Genomic DNA, 19,038 nt, shown 5'->3' with positions numbered 1-19,038 from the left:
TGAACAGAAACAACTTCAGGGAGAATGAGTCATATAGACAGATGAATAAAGTATTGATAGATATGGACAGAAAAGCAATAATGCTAGTTTATCTGTGACTTGATCTCACTATTTGCTTTTTTTTAAGTTAGATGCTGCTTTTTAGGCAGTTTTTCTATGAAATATTTTTTTTTATTGGTAAAGACTAAAAATGCCATGGCATGTTTCATGGCTTACTTGCTTTTGTCCCTTTCACTTCTGCAATCAATAATTGTATAAATATTTCCAAGTTGGAAAACCCCTTTGAAAAGTCCCTTTCATGGAATTTTTTTTGCCTTTCTCAAAAGATGACATTAAAATTTCCAAGTATTTTAGGAAAATGAACTTCCAGGATTTTAATTTATTATGAGCATCTCCAATGAGTATTCATTGGATTATTTTCGATAAAAACATGTCTTGAACAACTACACATAACAGGCATGTTGGAATTTTGCAAAAATATTTTTAGAAACTTTCTGTTCTTTTGGTAAATTCTGCTGAAAAATTTATTTTCAGTGATTACTTATGCCTTTATATGTTTGATGATTAAACTCACTTATGGTAGTAATAATATAAAGCTTCCTCTCCCAGAGGAGGAGAAATTAGCTTCTACTTTTGCTTTTTCAAAGTTATTGTAGCAGATATAATAAATCTGCAAAATTGAGAATGGTATATACCAGTTGACAAACACACATTGATAGCAAATCTATGTTTATAATGGAAACTCAAGTGAAAACACTGGAAGATTTTAACATCATTATGTCAGTTAGGAAATAAAAGACAGGCAAATTTCATCAATGTGCTAATGTGAAAATCTTAACTATGCATGGTATATTTTTGACCAATGCATGAATATTTTTACCTTTTTAACACAAAAATGAAAACTACACAGCAAACAATTAATTTTATGTAAATTTATTAAAATCCAGGTTATTCCCTCACACATGATTGGTGGAGTTTAAATATGTACATTCATTTGAGAAAGCCAATGACATTTTAAGCAAAAAAAGTCTTTTTCCTGTTTAATATAAAATATACTTGAGTGTATTTAGTTATAGAATGCTGTATGTTAAAAATAGCCCTTGAAACATTTAGTGAATGGGGAGGAAATAATCTAAAGAGCCATTAATAGGATAATAATTTAATATTTAACATTGTTTAATTATTTTGTTACTTTCATGTCTGTGTTTCTTCAAATCACCATCAAAAGTATCTCAGAAACACAGCAAGAAATCCTTATGTAAACCAAGAAATAGAAACAACATTAATCATACTTAAGAATTTGGAGAGGAAATTATTCTGGTAACTTAAGTGTTTTCTAAAGTAGATGAATCTTAAGGTCATTATATGGGAATAAATTTATGAGCAGACATTAAGCCCATTGGCAGAAAATTTTGAACAGAAGCCCAGAGAAGGTCATTTCTACAACAGGCTCATGTGGTGAGTCAGCTCAAATCTATAAGCTCAAGATGAGTGGTTTCCAGCTCTGATGCTGTGGTGCCCTGCTATCTGGGAACGAATCAATTCACTTAAGTGCATTTCTTTCCAACAGTCATTGAAATATAAGTAAAGAGACATATGAACATTAACCATTTTGAGTTGTTATTGAAGAAATATCTACTCAGATCATGTGTCTTTTGTGAAATCTTGCTATTTGTTGATTCCAATGGGCCTGTATGAATTCTTCATGAAGTTGGTCAAGGATCCTTTAGCACATGTATGGTTTGAATTTTTTTTTCTGACCAGCAAGCTGAACTTCCTTTTTGTTATTTGCTTCCATTACTGTGTTATAGCTTCTTGGATGTTTGTTTTTTAGTTTATTTATTAATTTATTTCTGCTCTTGTTGGCTGAACTTTTTATATGATTGCCAAAAGATCATTGTCACAGCCCCTTATGTTCTCTTTTATGGCTTTTGTAATTTCTGTTTCTATTTAGATCTGTTATCCATCTTGAGTTCATTTTTGTGTGCAGTATAAAGTAAAACAACAGGCAAAATTATGATTTATACAAACAAATTTCATTCATTTATCTGTGGAAATTCAGTGTTCCTATCACCATTTGTTAAAGACATAATCCTTTTCTGATTCACAGAACACCACTAATCATCAGGGAATTGTGACTCAACTCCCTTGGGAGATACACACTTTTTTGATTGGCTATCAGTGAAAAGACTGAAGATCTGAATGTTGGTGGTGATGTGGGGAAAAGTAAGGTCTCCTGGACTGTTAGTAGGAATGCAGATCGGTATAGTATTATGGAAAATGGTGAGAAAGTTTCTGGAGAATTTAAAATTAAACTCCCATACAACCCAGTATTTTTCTTCTGTACATTTACCTGAATAGCCAATTCAGGAAATAAAGCAACCACTTCACAGAGACATGAACATCTGTCTTGTCCAGTGGTCATCACAGGATTAATTCACAACAGTCAAGATTTGCATCTTTTACAAATAAGATTTCATTTATTTTCAAAGTTAGTACGGAATTGCTGTTTTTTCCCAATGTTCTTTGTAAATATTTCCTCAATGTTCTTTCTGCTTACTTAAGTACTGATGTCTCTATTCGTAAAGCTTCCCCTTCTGGCCCTTCTATAATTGCCTAGAAATGTCTAGTTATTCCATTTTAAAGCTACAAATTCAGTTAAATCTTTTGCTTTTAAATCTTTTTAAAAGATGCAGCAAACAATTTGAAGTCCTTTTGTCAGGGAGGCCATTTTCTATTGCATTCTTTTAAAACTATACCCCAATTTGATTTGAGCAAAAATGAGCTAAGGTTTAATTTCTGTCAAGGTTTATTCCTGAATATTTGAAAAATGGTATTAACAGTCTCATTCCTACAGTTTTCAATGCATCACCTTTCTTATTTGAATTGTGTAGAACTGGATGAAAGTCTACTCAGTTTATACAAGGAATCCTTTGGGAGTAGATCCCAACCTATTTTCCCTATGTATAGCTTTCTTTTAAATTTGAATGGCAAATGGTTGTTGTGATATCTAATACTGACATCAGATAAGAAAGGTTGGTCACTAAGGAAATAAAAGTATATACTATTCAACATGACACACTCCCACAATGGCTCCTAAGATAGGGAGGTCTATTTCAGATGCCTCAAGTACAGCTAACAGCATGAAGTTTGTTTTGTGATCAAATAAGTTTTGTTGAATCACTGTCAATTACATAGAATAACATTACATTTCAGTAGGAAGATTAATATTTTGATATCATGCTTATATACAAAATGATCAAATGAAAAAATATTGTAGTCCCAGTGAAAGGAAACCTTAAATCAATTTACATGATCTTATGAAGTAATGTATTTCTTTTGTTGTTGTTATTGTTCTCTTTCGTCTTTTTGTGTGTGTGTGAGAATACCTTACAGAGGGGTTACAATTACATGGCAATAACATGGGCAAGATAATGAGTACTTATTCTGGATTCTTACTGCAATTTCTGACTTTCCTTTCTTTTTTCTACTTTTTCAAGTAGTTCATTGTTGATGCTCTGACCATAAAAAAGTAAATAAGAATTTTTTTTGTCAGTACTGGGGGCTGAACTCTGAGCCCGGGAGCTGTCCCTCAGCTCTTCAGCTTAAGGCTAGGGTCCTACCACTTGAGTTACAGAACTACCTCCAGCTTTTTTTCTGCTTATGTGGTGCTGAGGAATTGAACCCAGGGCCTCATACATGCGAGGAAGCACTCTACCACCGAGACAACTTCCCAACCCAATAATCATTTTTAAAGTACTTACTGAAACAGCCATGGCCTTGAGAACAAACTACCCTGATCAAAACAGTGATGTAGATCACTAATCATGAATGACATGTGAATGTATTAGGACATAGTTTGCTAAAAAGTCTTTTTCTTTTTATGGTGGAATGGGAAGTTTGAATTCTGGGCCTCCTGATTGCTGGACAGATGTCTTCTACCATCTCTAGCAGTTGAGATTCTGTGTTCCAGGGAAAATTTTCTAACCAAATTAATTCTATTGATGATGTCAAATTCAGAAATTACCTGTAAATGCAAATGAGAAAAAAGAAATCACAAAACAACATGTTTTATTTTTTACTTAAAAATGCTTATTTTGTTAATTTGCTTTAAGAATGGCCTAAAACTTCAGATGAAAGACTTACTGTCAGATTGATCTTTTAAACATAAACATCAAAGTCCTTTATTTTTGAATGAGGCAGTGCAAATGTAAAACAAGGAGTTCATCTTTTAAGATCCTGTTCTTCTGTGTATTTTTCTTAAGACTAAATATTCGCCTGATCGACTTGAAGAATGAGGGCAGTCCCTATGAAACTGTTTCTGACACATGTTGAAAATAAAGTTTGTATAGCATGAAATAGTGAGAGCATAGATATTCTTTGAAAAAATAAATTTCTTTTCACTAAGTAATTGACTCAATGTATATAACTGTGCATATGTATATGTAAAAGGCAAATTTTTAAATGAGGAAAACTAGATAATGAGTGATTTTGTGAAGTCATAGTCGTTAAAGATTGCTAAGTGTAGAAGTTTCAGAAAATATCTATTTGTTGATTTTCTGTTTCATGGCTTAGACATCTGTCTATCTGTCTGTCTATCTATCTATCTTTTTTTTTCAGGAATACGAGTAGGATCAGTAGATGACTATGAACATATATCTTGTTTTTATCTAAATATCATGATTAAGGCTTTTATTTTATCCTAGTAAATTCACTCTCAGAATGTGTATCTTATTTCACAGTGATGAAGTTGAATTAGATTTCTGCCCATATTGATGAGAGAGAGAGAGAGAGGCAGAGAGAGAGGGAGAGAGAGACAGAGATAGAAACAGAGAGGAGAGGGAAAGAGAGGTGACTATATATATTAGAGAGAGAGAGACGCACATATATAGGCTATATATAGTCTGAATATATTTGCATGCGTATATATGCAGAAAACCTAAGCATTCTATACTATCTTTCCCAAGATCAATGAAAAGAAATGGGAATGACTCACCAAATATGTTTGTCAGGAAACAGAACTTTGACAGTGAATACCAGGGAATTTTACACTCTGTGGAGAATAGAAGTAGTTTCTCTGAGAATGTGAGGTCTAAGTGAAACTGTAAAGCAAATTTAAATGAGAAATTAATTTGTCATAAAAATTCCACGTGAGAAATGATGCCACATCAATTGGTCTTGGAGTAGCTCAAGTTATTACAACATATTTATCGAAAAGGAAACCTGTCTGGAATTTTGGAAGCAAATAGAAGTATGGAAGATAAGATTGGAGAAGAAAGAGAGGGCAGTATTGGGGAGGTTCTTGTCAGATAAAATATTGGTGTTGTATTAAATTCATATTATATAATGTATTCTCATGAATATCTTTGGTAGGGTGGGAAGGGAGGACAGAGAACTTGAGGGGAAAGGGTGAAAAATCACAGCAGAGGAGCTCACTGGATACTGACTCAAGTGAACTATATAATTCATGAGTACAGATAGGAGGGAGGGACTGGAGAGAATGCGGGAACAGAAGAGACTATACAAATGGGAATGTATGCATTACCTGATATACCTCTGTATATCAGCTCTATAGTAACAAAAGAACTAAAGGTTTTATTTGTCAAAAGACATCTTGTATATACATTTTTCTAATTTTGGGAGGGGAAGGGACATAAATACTGAAATAAGGATACAGGTTGACCCACTGTAACAATGAGATGTGCAAGACACCATGTTGAAAACAAACTTTTTTTTATTGTGAAAATACTGTATAGAGGAGTTACAATTACATGGGCAAGATAATGAGTACATTTCTTATCAAGCATTGTTGCCTCCTCCTTTGTTTCCCCTTCCCATCCCTTCCCATCCTCCCTTCCCCCCACCCCCCCCACCGCCATGTCAAAGATATATAAGTTCATTTTCCACATAAGCTCTTTTTTTTACTTTAAATTTCATGATTTCTTATTGTGAAAATACGTACAGAGGGGTTAAAATTACATGAGCAAGGTAATGATTACATTTCTTATCAAGCATTGTTGCCCCCTCCTTTGTTTCCCCTTACCATCCCTTCCCAACTCCCCACCCCCAAACCAACCCATGCGTCAAAGTTGTAAAATTCGTTTTCTGACATAATGTGTTGTATATCTGATTGTTGCAATGGGTCCACCTGTATTCCTATTTAAAGAATTTGTTTTTCCCTTCTCCTCCACAAATTATACCAACATCAAATACATCGACATAAGATCTTGTACATCTCATTGGTGCAATGGGTCCACCTGTATCCCTATTTAAACAATTTGTTTTTGTCCCTTCCCCTCTACAAATTATACCAACATCAAATACAGTGAAAACAAGGGTTATACTGTGGTGGAGGGACATACAAAGCAACAAAGAAATATCTTATAAATATGTTAGACACAATAGCAAAAAAAAAACATTTGAGTCCTTAACTTGGGGTTCATTTCGCTTAACATCAACTTATCTGACCATTTCTGCTTGTGTCAGACATATACTAGTTATTGCAAATAAGAGAAAACATGGGACCTATGTTTCTTTGGGCCTGGCTTACTTTACTTAATATAATTTTTTCCAAATCTTTCCATTTCCTAACAAATGGGGCAATGCCATTCTTTCTGATGGAGACATAGAATTCCATTGTGCATATGTACCACATTTTCTTGATCCATTCATCTACTGAGGGGCATCTGGGTTGGTTCCATATCTTAGCTATGGTAAATAATGCTGCTATAAACATAGTTGTGTTGGTAGCTTTAGTGTGGTCTTGTTTGTGATCATTTGGGTAAATGCCCAAAAGTGGGATTGCTGGGTCATAGGGGAGCTCTATGTGGAGTCTTTTGAGGAACCTCCATACTGCTTTCCAAAGTGGTTGAACAAGTTTACACTCCCACCAACAATGCAGTAGGGGGTCCCTTCTGTCCACATCCCCTCCAGCATCTGTTGTTATTAGAGTTCTTGATTATAGCCATTGTAACTGGGGTGAGGTGGTATCTCAATGTGGTTTTAATTTGCATTTCTTTTATGGATAGAGAAGTTGAGCATTTCTGCTTGTGTCTATTGGCCATACCCCATCAACAAATCTCAAAAAAAAACAACTGCCAGATAATTAAGTGGGCTAAAGACTTAAAGACAAACTTCTCTGCAAAGGAAAACAAACTTTACAGCTTGGGGGGGGGGAGGAGTTGGGAAGGTGAGAAGGGAAGGGATGGTAGGGGAAAAACTAAGGAGGAGGTAACAATGATGGATAGGAAATGTACTCATTACTCATGTAACTGTAACCCCTCTGTACAGTATCTTTACAATAAAAGATATATACAAAAAAGACAACTGCCTAAAATGAGACATTAAATTCAAAACTTGAGGCAAAATTACTTGTAGAAAAAAGTAGAAAACACTGCTTGATGAGGAAAGAGGAAGAATTGATATGGTGTCACTGGAAATGGAAAACAGTGACTAATACCTGAATTTTACTTCAGGAGTTAAGTTGAAACCTTACTGAAGTAATCAATATAGGAAATACTGGAAATAAGTAGGGGCAAAGATGGCACAAACATGTTCCATTTTAACATTTGAGAATAGGATTGCAATTTTTGATTGTTTCTTATGCTTGGCCAACAATGAGTGAGTGCATTTTCCCACAGCAAAAGCCTGCATTTGTTTTCTAGTTGATCTTCAGAAAGAGCAGAACATCCCGGGTTTAGTGTCTTTGAAAACACTCATTAGAGATAGTTCTATTATTTCTTTCTGAGGTTTAAATCTTACCCACTTAACGAGATTATTAAAGAATATATGTCTTGCTGTTAGCTTGATGACAAATCTGCAGACATAAGCCACTTTGTTCATTCAAATGGCGGTATTCATATTCTGCACCTGGCAACAAATTGGATATTGGAAACAGGTAGGATCCTAAGAGGCTAGAGATTTTAGGCACGCAAAATAAGGAATTTGTGAAATAACCAGAACAGTCAAGGGTGAAATTAAATAGATTATATTAACCCATATCCAATGTATGGGTGTCAGCAGCTAACCTCTTTCCTAGAGCAGACAGATTATTCATAATCAATAGAGAAGAGGATCACAATCCTTCAAATTGCTTTGTAGTCTTTGCTTTGATCTCAATTAAGGTATTTTACATACATAATATATCTTTTGCTACTCCATCCCAAATTACTTTCTTTGCAAGACAATTTTAAATATGCTTATTATTAAAATACTTTTGCACATTTCAAAACTAATTAATTATACTTTCATGAATTCATTATTTCAAAACAAACACTTTGGCTGTTTTGAGTAATGTTATTAATAGATTATTTTTATATGTCTTGCTAACTTCTCTTCATTAGTATTTTGAGTCTAAAACATGAAAAAAATATTTCTTCCATTATACATGGAAATACTTTATTGGGGAATTTGGAGCCTACTAGAAGAGTAAGGATGTAGTCAGCTAAGGGTAAGGTCTGTGTGTATGACTGAAGCTTTAACTCTTTCTGCTCCTAAAGGAGCTACAGAAATTTCTGGGCTGTTCTCAAGGAATATATTTGATGGACATTTGTAGCTACATACAACAAAATTCAAAAATTATTCTGTTAGGAGCAGTTTTTCTTATTTTGCCAATGGGATTTATTAATCCAAAGGAATACAGTATATCTGTAGGAACACAGAAAGAGGTTTTCAATCTAGAATGACAACACGAAAGGTTCCTACCAGAAGTGACTACTTGGCAGAGTTTTTGAAGGAGGAGAAGAATCATCTAGAAGAAGAAGGGAAAATGGACTTCAAGTAGATGTTCTAGCAAATATAAATTTAGTTTGATATGATTAGAGAAAAAATAAACAAGTACAATGGGAATAGTAGGGGGTTAGGCAAGGCTAGGGCTGCTCTTTCATAAGAACATTGTTTGGTTTAGTTCTATAAAGTTTATTCTAAAAATTATTAGTAAATAACTGGAAAAAATGTTTACAAGATTTGCTCAGCCACAGTCTCCTAGCAATGAGGCTAAGAAAAATGTCTACAATATTTATATTTGACATCCTACTTTACTTGTTTCACTTTTGTCCTGCCTGTGCCCAAAGCCACCAGTTTATTATCTAGTCTAATAATATTCATTCCAATGTTCATTTTGCCTACTACACCAAATGATGATATGGTCTTAATTATGGTAAAATATATGTGTAATATGAATAGAACAGTCTTGGAAACTAAGAGTTCTATGCAATACAACAAAAGTATGAGTGAGTAATGAGTTTAAGAACTGACCATGATTCTTTTTTGCTCTTTTTCATAAGTTACTACCTTCTTGACACGTATTTATACTCTTCACATACATTGTCTTTGTCTTCTATTAGTCATCTGTGTTATTATTAAATTTATTCAGTAATTGACAACATATATAGGGTTGTACTATACATGTAGCATGGCTGTGTGTATCTTTGTTTTCCTGTGTTCTATTCTTTTACTAAGATCCTTGAAGGAAAAAGTTTCATCTTTGTATTCTCATGTAAAAGTAGTCTACATGCTAGTATACTGATTAGATTAAATGCAGAAAAGTTACTTTTGAATAAGCAAGTGAAGAATAAACAATAATATATATTTTAAGATGACAGGGGAAACGATCAATTTTAACAGGTTACATAGAATAGAATAGGTGAAATATCTAAAACTAAAAATAGAGCAATTTGCCTGCAATAATGAATCTAGGAAAGAAATCTTTCTTAAAACTGCAAATTACATTCCAAGAAAAGTAAGTGGTGCGATAGGACTGAAGATATTTTTATTGTTATCTTTAAATAGTTACATAAGAGAGTTTCAGGTGAGTATTTCAATGTATTGGTACATATATGTGTATTTATGATATATATAGTCAAATATAGATACATATATATCATACAGTATGTATGATATTTCTCTCTATATACTCATGACCTAGGCCTATTAATTTTACTTTGTGAAATTAAGAAATAAAGCACTCAGAGAGTGCTTTATGTCTCAGAAATCTATATTTCAATAGTTTTCAGGCAAAGCCAGTACATTTTAATCAAATGATCTTTTAGCCATCATTATCATTGTACCTTTTGATAACTATTTTTTGTCTATTAAAGTGATATTAATATTTGAAAAAGCCTGTCACTTCTGATTGACAGGCGCTATTTCTTCTGATCTTATGAACATAAATATAATAGTCTCTTTATACATAATTTATATTCATATTTTTGTAGGAAAGGCCTTTTATATAATTTCCTACTGATTTAAAATAGTTTCTGAAATGCTTATCATGTACATTATAAAGTTATTTTGCTAACATACAAGAATTACACAATCTGATTGAAAGAATTTATATATTGTTTCTCTGAAAATCATCAGGCAATGTTTATTTGTATATAATGCTTTTAATAAATCTTTATACCCCTTGCTAAATATATGCCTATATTCTTTCTTCCTTTCTTTCTTCCATTTTTCTGATCTGCTTCCATTGATGCCTCTATACTTTTGACTCCAGACTGGCAATATGAGGGTAAGATGACAAAACAAAACTCCCAAGCAACCTCATGAGCATTGCTTGTCTGTTTTTGTTTTATTCTTTTCAGAGCATTATTAAAATTCTCTTCACTCGCTTTAACTAGACCCTTTATCACAATTAAAGCCCAATTATGTTGTTTCTATCATGAGGCTTTAATTACAATTTATCTTTGTTAATCATTCCTTTATGTTACTTCTTTGGGTTAAATTACCATCCCATTATCTGTGTCCTGAAGGACTTCTCTCCAGTGTTCTCTGCTGGTGTTCCTTCAGAACAATTTGAGTTTGTTTGTCCTTTTTTTTTATTTTTTTTACTTCATAAAGATATTGTATTTTGCTATGGCAATATTGTAGAGTTTATAGAAAATATGTTTAAAGTAATAGAGTATTAAAATAACGATATATATTAGTGTGATTGTTCAATTTTTTTTGATAAACATCAAAATGTCCATCGCAGTCTATTTAACCTCAGGGTGAGTGTTCCTGCGGTTGTCAGTTCTTACTGTGATTCTTTCTGCCTTCTAGATTGCAAACTAGCCAGGGGAGGACCACCAGCTACCATCGTTGCTATTGATGAAGAGAGTAGGAATGGTGAGTAAGTTTTGCTTTTCTACCCATGTCTTATCACAGACTTTTTAAAATATATATTTCAGACTTTGTTTGCCATAGGAATGCTAAAAAGAGAGCTTCAACCCCAGCTTCAACCCCAATTTATAACCAGTTCCATTCTGATTTTTCTGTTTTATTGAGAAGGCTTGATTTTGGTAGCATTAGGAAACTCTATGAAATAATGTTTGATTTAGGAGGAATTACTTGATTGTGATTCAGACCAAACAAGCATCCCAATATATTCTGGGATATTTCTTTGTTAATAGCATAAGTTTACAGATGTGTGAAATATTCTGCTTCTCCAAAGAAGTGTACCAGAAGGTAAGTCTAACATTACTTATTTAAATAATCTTGAATCAGGTAAAGATTAAGACTCAAAACTGAGAAGACTTAGTGAATGAGAATGGCTAACAGGAAACATGAATATTCTGAAAAGAAGGAATAAACAATACTGAGACTTGAGATCTTTACAATGCTAAACATTAATGTCTAAATAAAATTCTTTAATTTTCTAGTAGGAAAATTATTCTCGCTTTCATCTCTGTTTCTACTTCAAACTATTCTTTGTGTGAATGTGGTCTGTGATTAATTTTGTCACTGAGCTCTGTGATGGATCGTCCATTGAATTGGTTTGATTTCCTACTTCTCTTTTTAAACTGCATTCTTTCATATCTATGTGCATATATATTTATTATGTGTTTTATATATATATATATTAGAATAGGAGTTTTGTCAAATGTTTTTTAGAAAATAGCCTTTTTCCTACATATACTGAAAACCTTATTGACTGCTTCAGTTCATGTCATCATAGATTTATTTTGTCACATGATAGATACCTCCTTTAGTCATTTAAGAATTGGCATGAACTTTTCTTTTTGAAATGTTCTTTGTAGTCAACCCCCAAATTCCATAAACAGATAGCTTCCATTTATACAAGTTTAAGTGGATATGCTAAAATACTTTAATATTAAATATCATAAAATTTGAGTACCTTGCTCATGTAATTGTAACCCCTCTGTATGGTATTTTCACAATAAAAAAAAAGAAAACTAAAAAAAAATTTTCAACTTCAAAAACAAACTCAATCCCATTATATACAAATATATATATAATATATATAATTATATATGAACATATGTATATATTCAAAAATATAATTATATATAAATTTCTGACATTTAAATAGGTTGGACACAATCCTAAATGGACCTGTATATATATATATATATATATATATATGTAAGTATATATAATATATACATTTCAACACTGTAATAGGAGAAGATTCTCATATAGATCTATGTTTTGCTTATGGTTAAAGCCTTTTTAATCAAAACAATTCTATTTTTTTAGTCTTCTCTAAGAAAATGTTGAATTATCATCAGAAACCAAAAACCAACGAGCATGCATTTTCTCTTCTCAGTTTTAATCAATTCCTTGAAATTAAAAACTGAGCTGAAATACATTTCAATTTATATTTAAATAACTTTATTTAATATATAAATCTTTAGAGACCTTATATTGGCAGCCATACAGTTAAGCCCACAGTAAGGACAATATTTCGTCCCCCTTGGTGTGGCTGATATTGTTGGGGACATGGAGGAGAAAGGTAAAGGAATAGGCCGGACTCGTTCCTCAACATTAGACTGTTTATTGAGGAACAGCGAGGAGCGCAGACCTTCCTGCGGGTTTGGAGGTTGTGCAAGGGATTGGATTTTGGGGTGGGCTTATATAGGGCTTAACAAGGAAGCAGATAATAAAAACTGGGTTATGGTCTCCTTGGGATCAAGAGAGATGTCTTTGGCCAGGACCACAGTGGAAAGCTGTGGGGAGCGGGAGATGTGGGGGAGGCGGTATTGTCAGGGCGTCAAGGGCAGAATGACCTGCCTGCAGACAAACACGTAAACACGTGAGCACACACCTGGTACTTTGCTTGACCCTGCGAAATAAAGCAGGACTGGATCTTTCCAGTTCTATCTTTAGACCCATGAAAAGCTTGAGCCTAGAAGGGTGAGGCAGATACTTCAGATAAGATCTTATCAGTCAAGTGTGGGAACTCTGCAGGGATGTTTCTGTAACTTTGCTGTAGAGGAGCATGTGGGAAAAGCTCAATGTTTTTGTTTTAGAAAAATGTGACATGACAGAACGTAATGTTATGCTCCTTGCTTGGCATATTTTGTAGAAACTGCCAACTACTCAAGAAGCTGCCAGTATCTTATTGTCATTACAAGGAGTATAAATAAAGACGTACAGACGAATGTTTTACCTCTTCCTTTTCCTATAAAATTTCTAAAATGTAGTGATCAAATGAACTTCTGCAGATATTAAAATGCAGTAAGTATTCTTGTCTTCAAAGCCTAAACAAAATACTTCATGAAAATGATTTTCTTATTCTTTTTGTAAAGCAATCTAAGAATGTGACAATAAGACAGATATTTCTAGCCCTGTTCTCAAATTCTCATTTCTCCTTCCCTGGTTTAATTGCTAGTGAAAATATGTGTGTGTGTGTGTGTGTGTGTGTGTGATCTATTTTGCTAGTAAGTTGAGCACAAATTTTGAAGGCATTTGGGCCTTCCTAAAAGATAGACAGAAAATTCCATATTAAAGCAGAGTAGTGAGTCCACAGTCGGGTTTATATCATTGAATCACTTTAGTGACATCTATTGCTAAATAATCTCTGATATTAAATAAATCAATTAAAATGCTCAATTTTGATGTTTCATACATAGTTTTCTCACATGATTCAGAGTTACATTAATGGAAAGTCTTTTCTAAATCTTTCAAAAAGTGATACCTTGTGGGATTGCAATAGTAATTTTTTTTCTTGAAAGGGTTACAGGTTTAAAATCTGGTATAGAGATCTACAAACATCTGAACTACATAAAAAAAACTGTGTCACACATGAATAATTACTATTATAGTAAATGATTTTTTTCATGAAGAGAATATTTAAATTGCAGATCATTAAGGCAATGCTTCAATCTACTATTCCATTGAATAACAGCAGAGTGGACAAGAATAGACATTGTTACATAAATAAACCTCCTTTTATTTTAAACCTTGTAGAAAAAGAGATTCTCCAAGCTTTCTTCTCTAGAAGAAATTGCTCTTATTAAAGAGAAGCCATTTAAATTTAAATATTAACTTCTTTTATCAACAAAACCAAACCAATCGATGTAATTGAGGTGGCCACCAGGGTTTTGATGATAATACAGATCATAAAGACAAAAGAAGTAAATTGAAATGATATGTCGTAAAAGGCAAAGATTCATGCTCATAGAGAAAACCATATCACTGGATGACATGTCATCTAGTGACAAGGGAAAGATCTGAAGGGAATTCTTTTTTTTTCTTTCTATATCCACTATGATGTTTATGTTTATATTGTATAATTGCTCTCGTCAATTAGGGTGTCCTTGATAGAAACTGGGATCTAGAGAAAGCATCAAAGCTCACCAACTACTTTTGCAATGCAGCTCCTAGGGGTTGTCTGTGTGTTGTGTGGCTCTGCTCTTCCTCATGCTCATGCTTTGAGATTAGATTTCACAGTTTTCTGTCACTGGGTATTTATTTTACAATTGTTTTAAGCATAAGGAGTTCTAACACAACTTCTATTTCTCATGAGCAAATCTTGGCTGAGAAATTATTGATTTTTGTTTCTCAGGCAATTGGACTGTGAGCTGTCTTTGTTAACACAGAATGCCTGAAATGGGTCACAACACTTACCTTTGGACAGAGAGTAATAATCAACAGTGTAATGGCTCTTAGCAATCACTGGATGAAAATAGTAATTTCAGAAATAATCTGAAATGTTTTTTGTGGACTTAAAATGCCTCCTACAGTAATTTTCAAAACAGAATCGTAAGTGCCAAATGTTCTGAACTGGAAATGTAAGTAATTCCTTTAAATGTAAATACACTTTGTGGATTAAGGAATGTTAAAATACTCATCCACTGATAGCTACTTAATAAAAGTCTGCAGTATGCAATGTATCTTGCATTTATTTTAGTGGTAGAGTTGGAACAAATACTACATAGATAATTTTTATAATAGATACTAAGGTATGTTGTAATAATAAAACAGATTGAGGAACTGTTCCTCAATCTGATGGATATGTACTATCAAACTACCCTAAACTTCAAAATGGGTTTCTTAAATACAATGTTGATTTACAGTTACATTTTAGATTAAAGGCACTTTCCTTTAAATCTATTGAAACTCCTTGTCTTTGGTAGCTATCAACAGCTTGTTTATATCTTAAAATCTTCCACTACAACCACCTGGCATTTTGCTTGTGAATTAGAGACAGTCTTAAGAGAGTTTCTCTTTACTGCCCAGCTGTCTTCAGACTTTGGTGTTCCTGTCTCAGCCTCTTGAGTAGCTACAATTACAGGGGTGAGCCACAGGAGCCTAGCTATCCGCCCCCCCAACACACACATTCAACATTATGCTGTCTGTTGATTTTTTTATTTCTCTGTCTCAGGTGCTGAAATAATAAGTATGAAATTTTCATTCTCCTTTTGTTTTAAACCACTCTGTAAAGATTTTCCGAAAGCCAAAAAATTCTCTCTCCTGAAGATGAGAACCTTTAGAAACAAGTCTATTCTATCTTGAGCATGAAAAGTATCTTTTTTTCTACTTTTGCCTTTCTTGGTATTTTTCTTGGTATTTTTCTCATTCTTATTTTCTTATGAAATATACACATCCTGACTTGATCTGTAAAATCAGTGTGTACAGGTACTTTGGTAGAATGTAAGTGAAAGAAGAGCAGAGACATCACTTGCTTTTTCCCCTAGCCTGCTACAATCTCTGACAACCACAGAACCACGATTTCCATCATCACTCATTCATTTTTTTATTCACTACTCAATCATTTATTTATTACTCTCTTCACATTCTAGTTAATGATACCTCCTGACACCTTACTATCTCAGGCTCTGTTGTAGAACTTCGAATGTATCCGGGAGCCAAAGGAACACAAATACCAAATAAGCAGCCAAAGGCAAAGGCAAGGTAGGAAAAGGGATGTGTAATGTAATAGACAGATAAGGAGGCAGTCCTTGTTTTCTATAGACTGTTTCTTTGAAGAGATCACATTTGAACAGAGCTCTGTACAAGATTAAGAATGATCCTTTGAGGTATATTTAGCTTGAAATTTTACACTACAGAAACAAATTCAGAGGTTTGAAGAATGATTATGGTTGGTAATTTTAACAAGTGACATAAGATTTATTGGAGAAGATGTGTCTGAATAAGTAGAGCAAAATAGACATTGATTGAATAGATGTAGATTAGTCACAAACAGATTTGATTTTTTATTGACTTGTCAACAAATCAGTTGATGTTGGGCTCATCTAGAAACCTGTAGTTTACAAAGCAGAATTCTTCCTAATTCTTGTCAGTATTCTACTTTTATACAGTTCAAAATCCAAATACACAACCATGTGTGTATGTTTGTTTATAATCTCCTAACATTTTAGCCTTTGGGGGGAATCTGTTCCTCTAAAATCAATAATAAACAAGTCAGAAAATGCATTAAGTCATCTGACTTGACCTGGTGGTATCACATGAAGGAGAGTGATTGCCATTATCCCAAAAGTCATTTTGAACAGGGTCATTTTCAGCCATCCATTTGCACTGAATGGATTCAAGTTACATGGTATCGTAATTAGTCAGCAACTTTTTTTGTGATACTATATTGTCTTCAAAGCACCATGGGAAAGAGGGAAATTCAATACTAGTGGAGCAAATTATTCAGTTCAATTAAATGATCATTTTCTATAGAGACCTGTCTTAAGACCATGTTGCTTAATGTACTTGATTCTATCTTAATATTTTAGGATAGTTAAGATAGGTGTTGTGTTAATAAAGAAGCACCAGTTCATCAAGAATCTCTACAGAGTTCATGCTTACTATGTTTATTAGTACATATAATTGTCCTTTTTGTTCTTATGGACAACAATCAGATTAAGGTTTCTAAGTTAGTTAAAAACAATTAATTTAAATGGCACTCTAGGAAAGACCTTAAATCTTTGAAATGGTTTAAAATTATTTTGAGATTGATAAGCTACACAGTTGTAGTCAATGTTCTTTTTATTTTCATATTACTGATGGTCAATCAATAATTGTATTAGACTTTTGATTGTGTAATGAGTAACAAATATTCGAATAAAGGGGATTTTTTGGGGGGTCCGGTCATGGGGCCTGAACTCTTGGCCTTCGCACTGTCCCTCAGCTCTTCAGCTCAAGGCTAGCGCTCTACCACTTGAGCCACAGCGCCACTTCCGGCTTTTTTTTTTTTGGCTTATGTGTTGCTGAGGAATCGAACCCAGGGCCTCAGGCATGCAAGGCAAGCGCTCTACCACTGAGCCACCTTCTCAGCCCCAAAGGGGATTTTTTAAATCACTGTTTTGACACTTTGGATCTTGATGTATTCTAAATAAACTATCAAAAGGAATAGATTCTAAGCAACCAATAGTATTTATTTCTGCTGCTATGAATCTCAGGAGGAAAGCCATCACTTGATTAATTTTATCTTGTTTCAAAATTCCCATTAAACTAACAATTATATCCTTTTATTCATGAGGGTTTTTTTTATTGTGAAAATACTGTACAGAGGGGTTAAAATTACACGAGCAAGGTAATGAGTACATTTCTTATCAAGCATTGTTGCCTCCTCCTTTATTTCCCCTTCCCATCCCTTCCCATCTCCCCCCAAGGCCTCACCCGACTCCTGCCAACCCCACCCTCAACCCTCACCCCCACCCCTCACCCCCGCGCCAAAATTGTAAAGCTCCGTTTTTCGACATAGCGTCGGTGGTTTTATTCTTTTCTTCAGTAGGCATATGGTCTTTTTGTCTTTCTTCAGTTAAAACTAAAATTCATGACTGTTACGAGAAGAGTGAAACCCACCATTTGAAACTATTTGTAACTAGTACATTTTCCTGATATTAGGCTGCTAACTTTATATACTTCTATGAACTTATGATTCATCATCAGAGAAGTGTATACCATATCTAAATAGTTTTCTGGTTGCTGACCAGTGAACCACTGATAGGAAAGTGGGAACATTTGAATTGCTGTACCATCTGCCTTGCAGTTTGAATTCAAGGTGCTATACCACTTGAGTCATGCCTCTGCATCTGCCTTGATTTAGAAGTCTGTCCAGTTTCTCTTTGGGACTTCTGTGTTATAAATATATCCTATTTAATATTTCAGGAATATTGGGTGGTATGTTAAATGCTAATATTAGTTTATTCTTCTTTTTCATGGTATGTCTATTCTCAAATTAAAGCTTACATTGAAAAGGGGCATTAAAATCAATGCTACAGACCAAGGTCTTTGATCTACCTAGTTGTACTGCCAAGTATCTGAGATTATTGTTGTAAACCACCATACTCAACTTTTTAGCTGGGATCTGTTTTAAATAACTTTCTGCTGGATAGGCTTCAAATCTCAATCTTCATACTCTCTGGACCTCAAGGACCTGAGATTACAAGCATGAGCCTGTAATCATTTCCTGGTCCTATTTCTTCAATGAAGTGTTAAAGATAGAATTTAAGACCTCTCAAATATTAAGACCATGCTTTACTGATAAGCTATATCCTTAGCCCAAATACATCAGTCTATCTTAAGTATTTTTTTCAGAATTATTTATTTATTGATGATAAATTTATAGATGTACTTATTATATCCAATGTCATGGAATTCAGAGATAAGATAACTCTTTATTTCCAATCCTATATGATCTCTAGTGTATTAAGATATGTGTCAGAGAAGCCTGAATAGAAACCCTGAGAAATAGGATGGGAAAAATTATAACTCAGAATTCCATTTTTAGTCTTATTTTCCAGGTAAGAAATGCTGTAATTCAAAAATCATATATATATATATATATATATATATATATATATA

General features: G+C 33.6%; 1 protein-coding gene across 14 annotated transcripts in view; it reads left to right on the top strand.

The window, feature by feature from the left end:
• The window catches only part of Pcdh15 (protocadherin-related 15), a 453,622-nt gene that overhangs the window by 46,384 nt on the left and 388,200 nt on the right, over positions 1-19,038 (top strand). For 9 of the 14 annotated variants that reach the window (XM_013017079.1, XM_013017081.1, XM_013017083.1 and 6 more), the window contains exon 2: positions 11,041-11,106. The exons of 2 other annotated variants lie outside the window; for them this stretch is intronic. In XM_013017079.1, the coding sequence (XP_012872533.1) occupies positions 11,041-11,106 (66 nt within the window). Of the gene's footprint in view, positions 1-10,495; positions 10,511-11,040; positions 11,107-19,038 lie in introns of all 14 variants that reach the window. 3 more of the 14 variants (XM_013017082.1, XM_013017078.1, XM_013017073.1) reach the window with 1 other exon arrangement.

This window comes from Dipodomys ordii, unplaced genomic scaffold, assembly GCF_000151885.1.
Source record: "Dipodomys ordii isolate 6190 unplaced genomic scaffold, Dord_2.0 Scaffold34, whole genome shotgun sequence".
Classification (NCBI taxonomy): Eukaryota; Metazoa; Chordata; class Mammalia; order Rodentia; family Heteromyidae; genus Dipodomys; species Dipodomys ordii.
The sequence above is the reverse complement of the archived record's forward strand: the minus strand, read 5'-3'. Positions and strand labels throughout refer to the sequence as shown.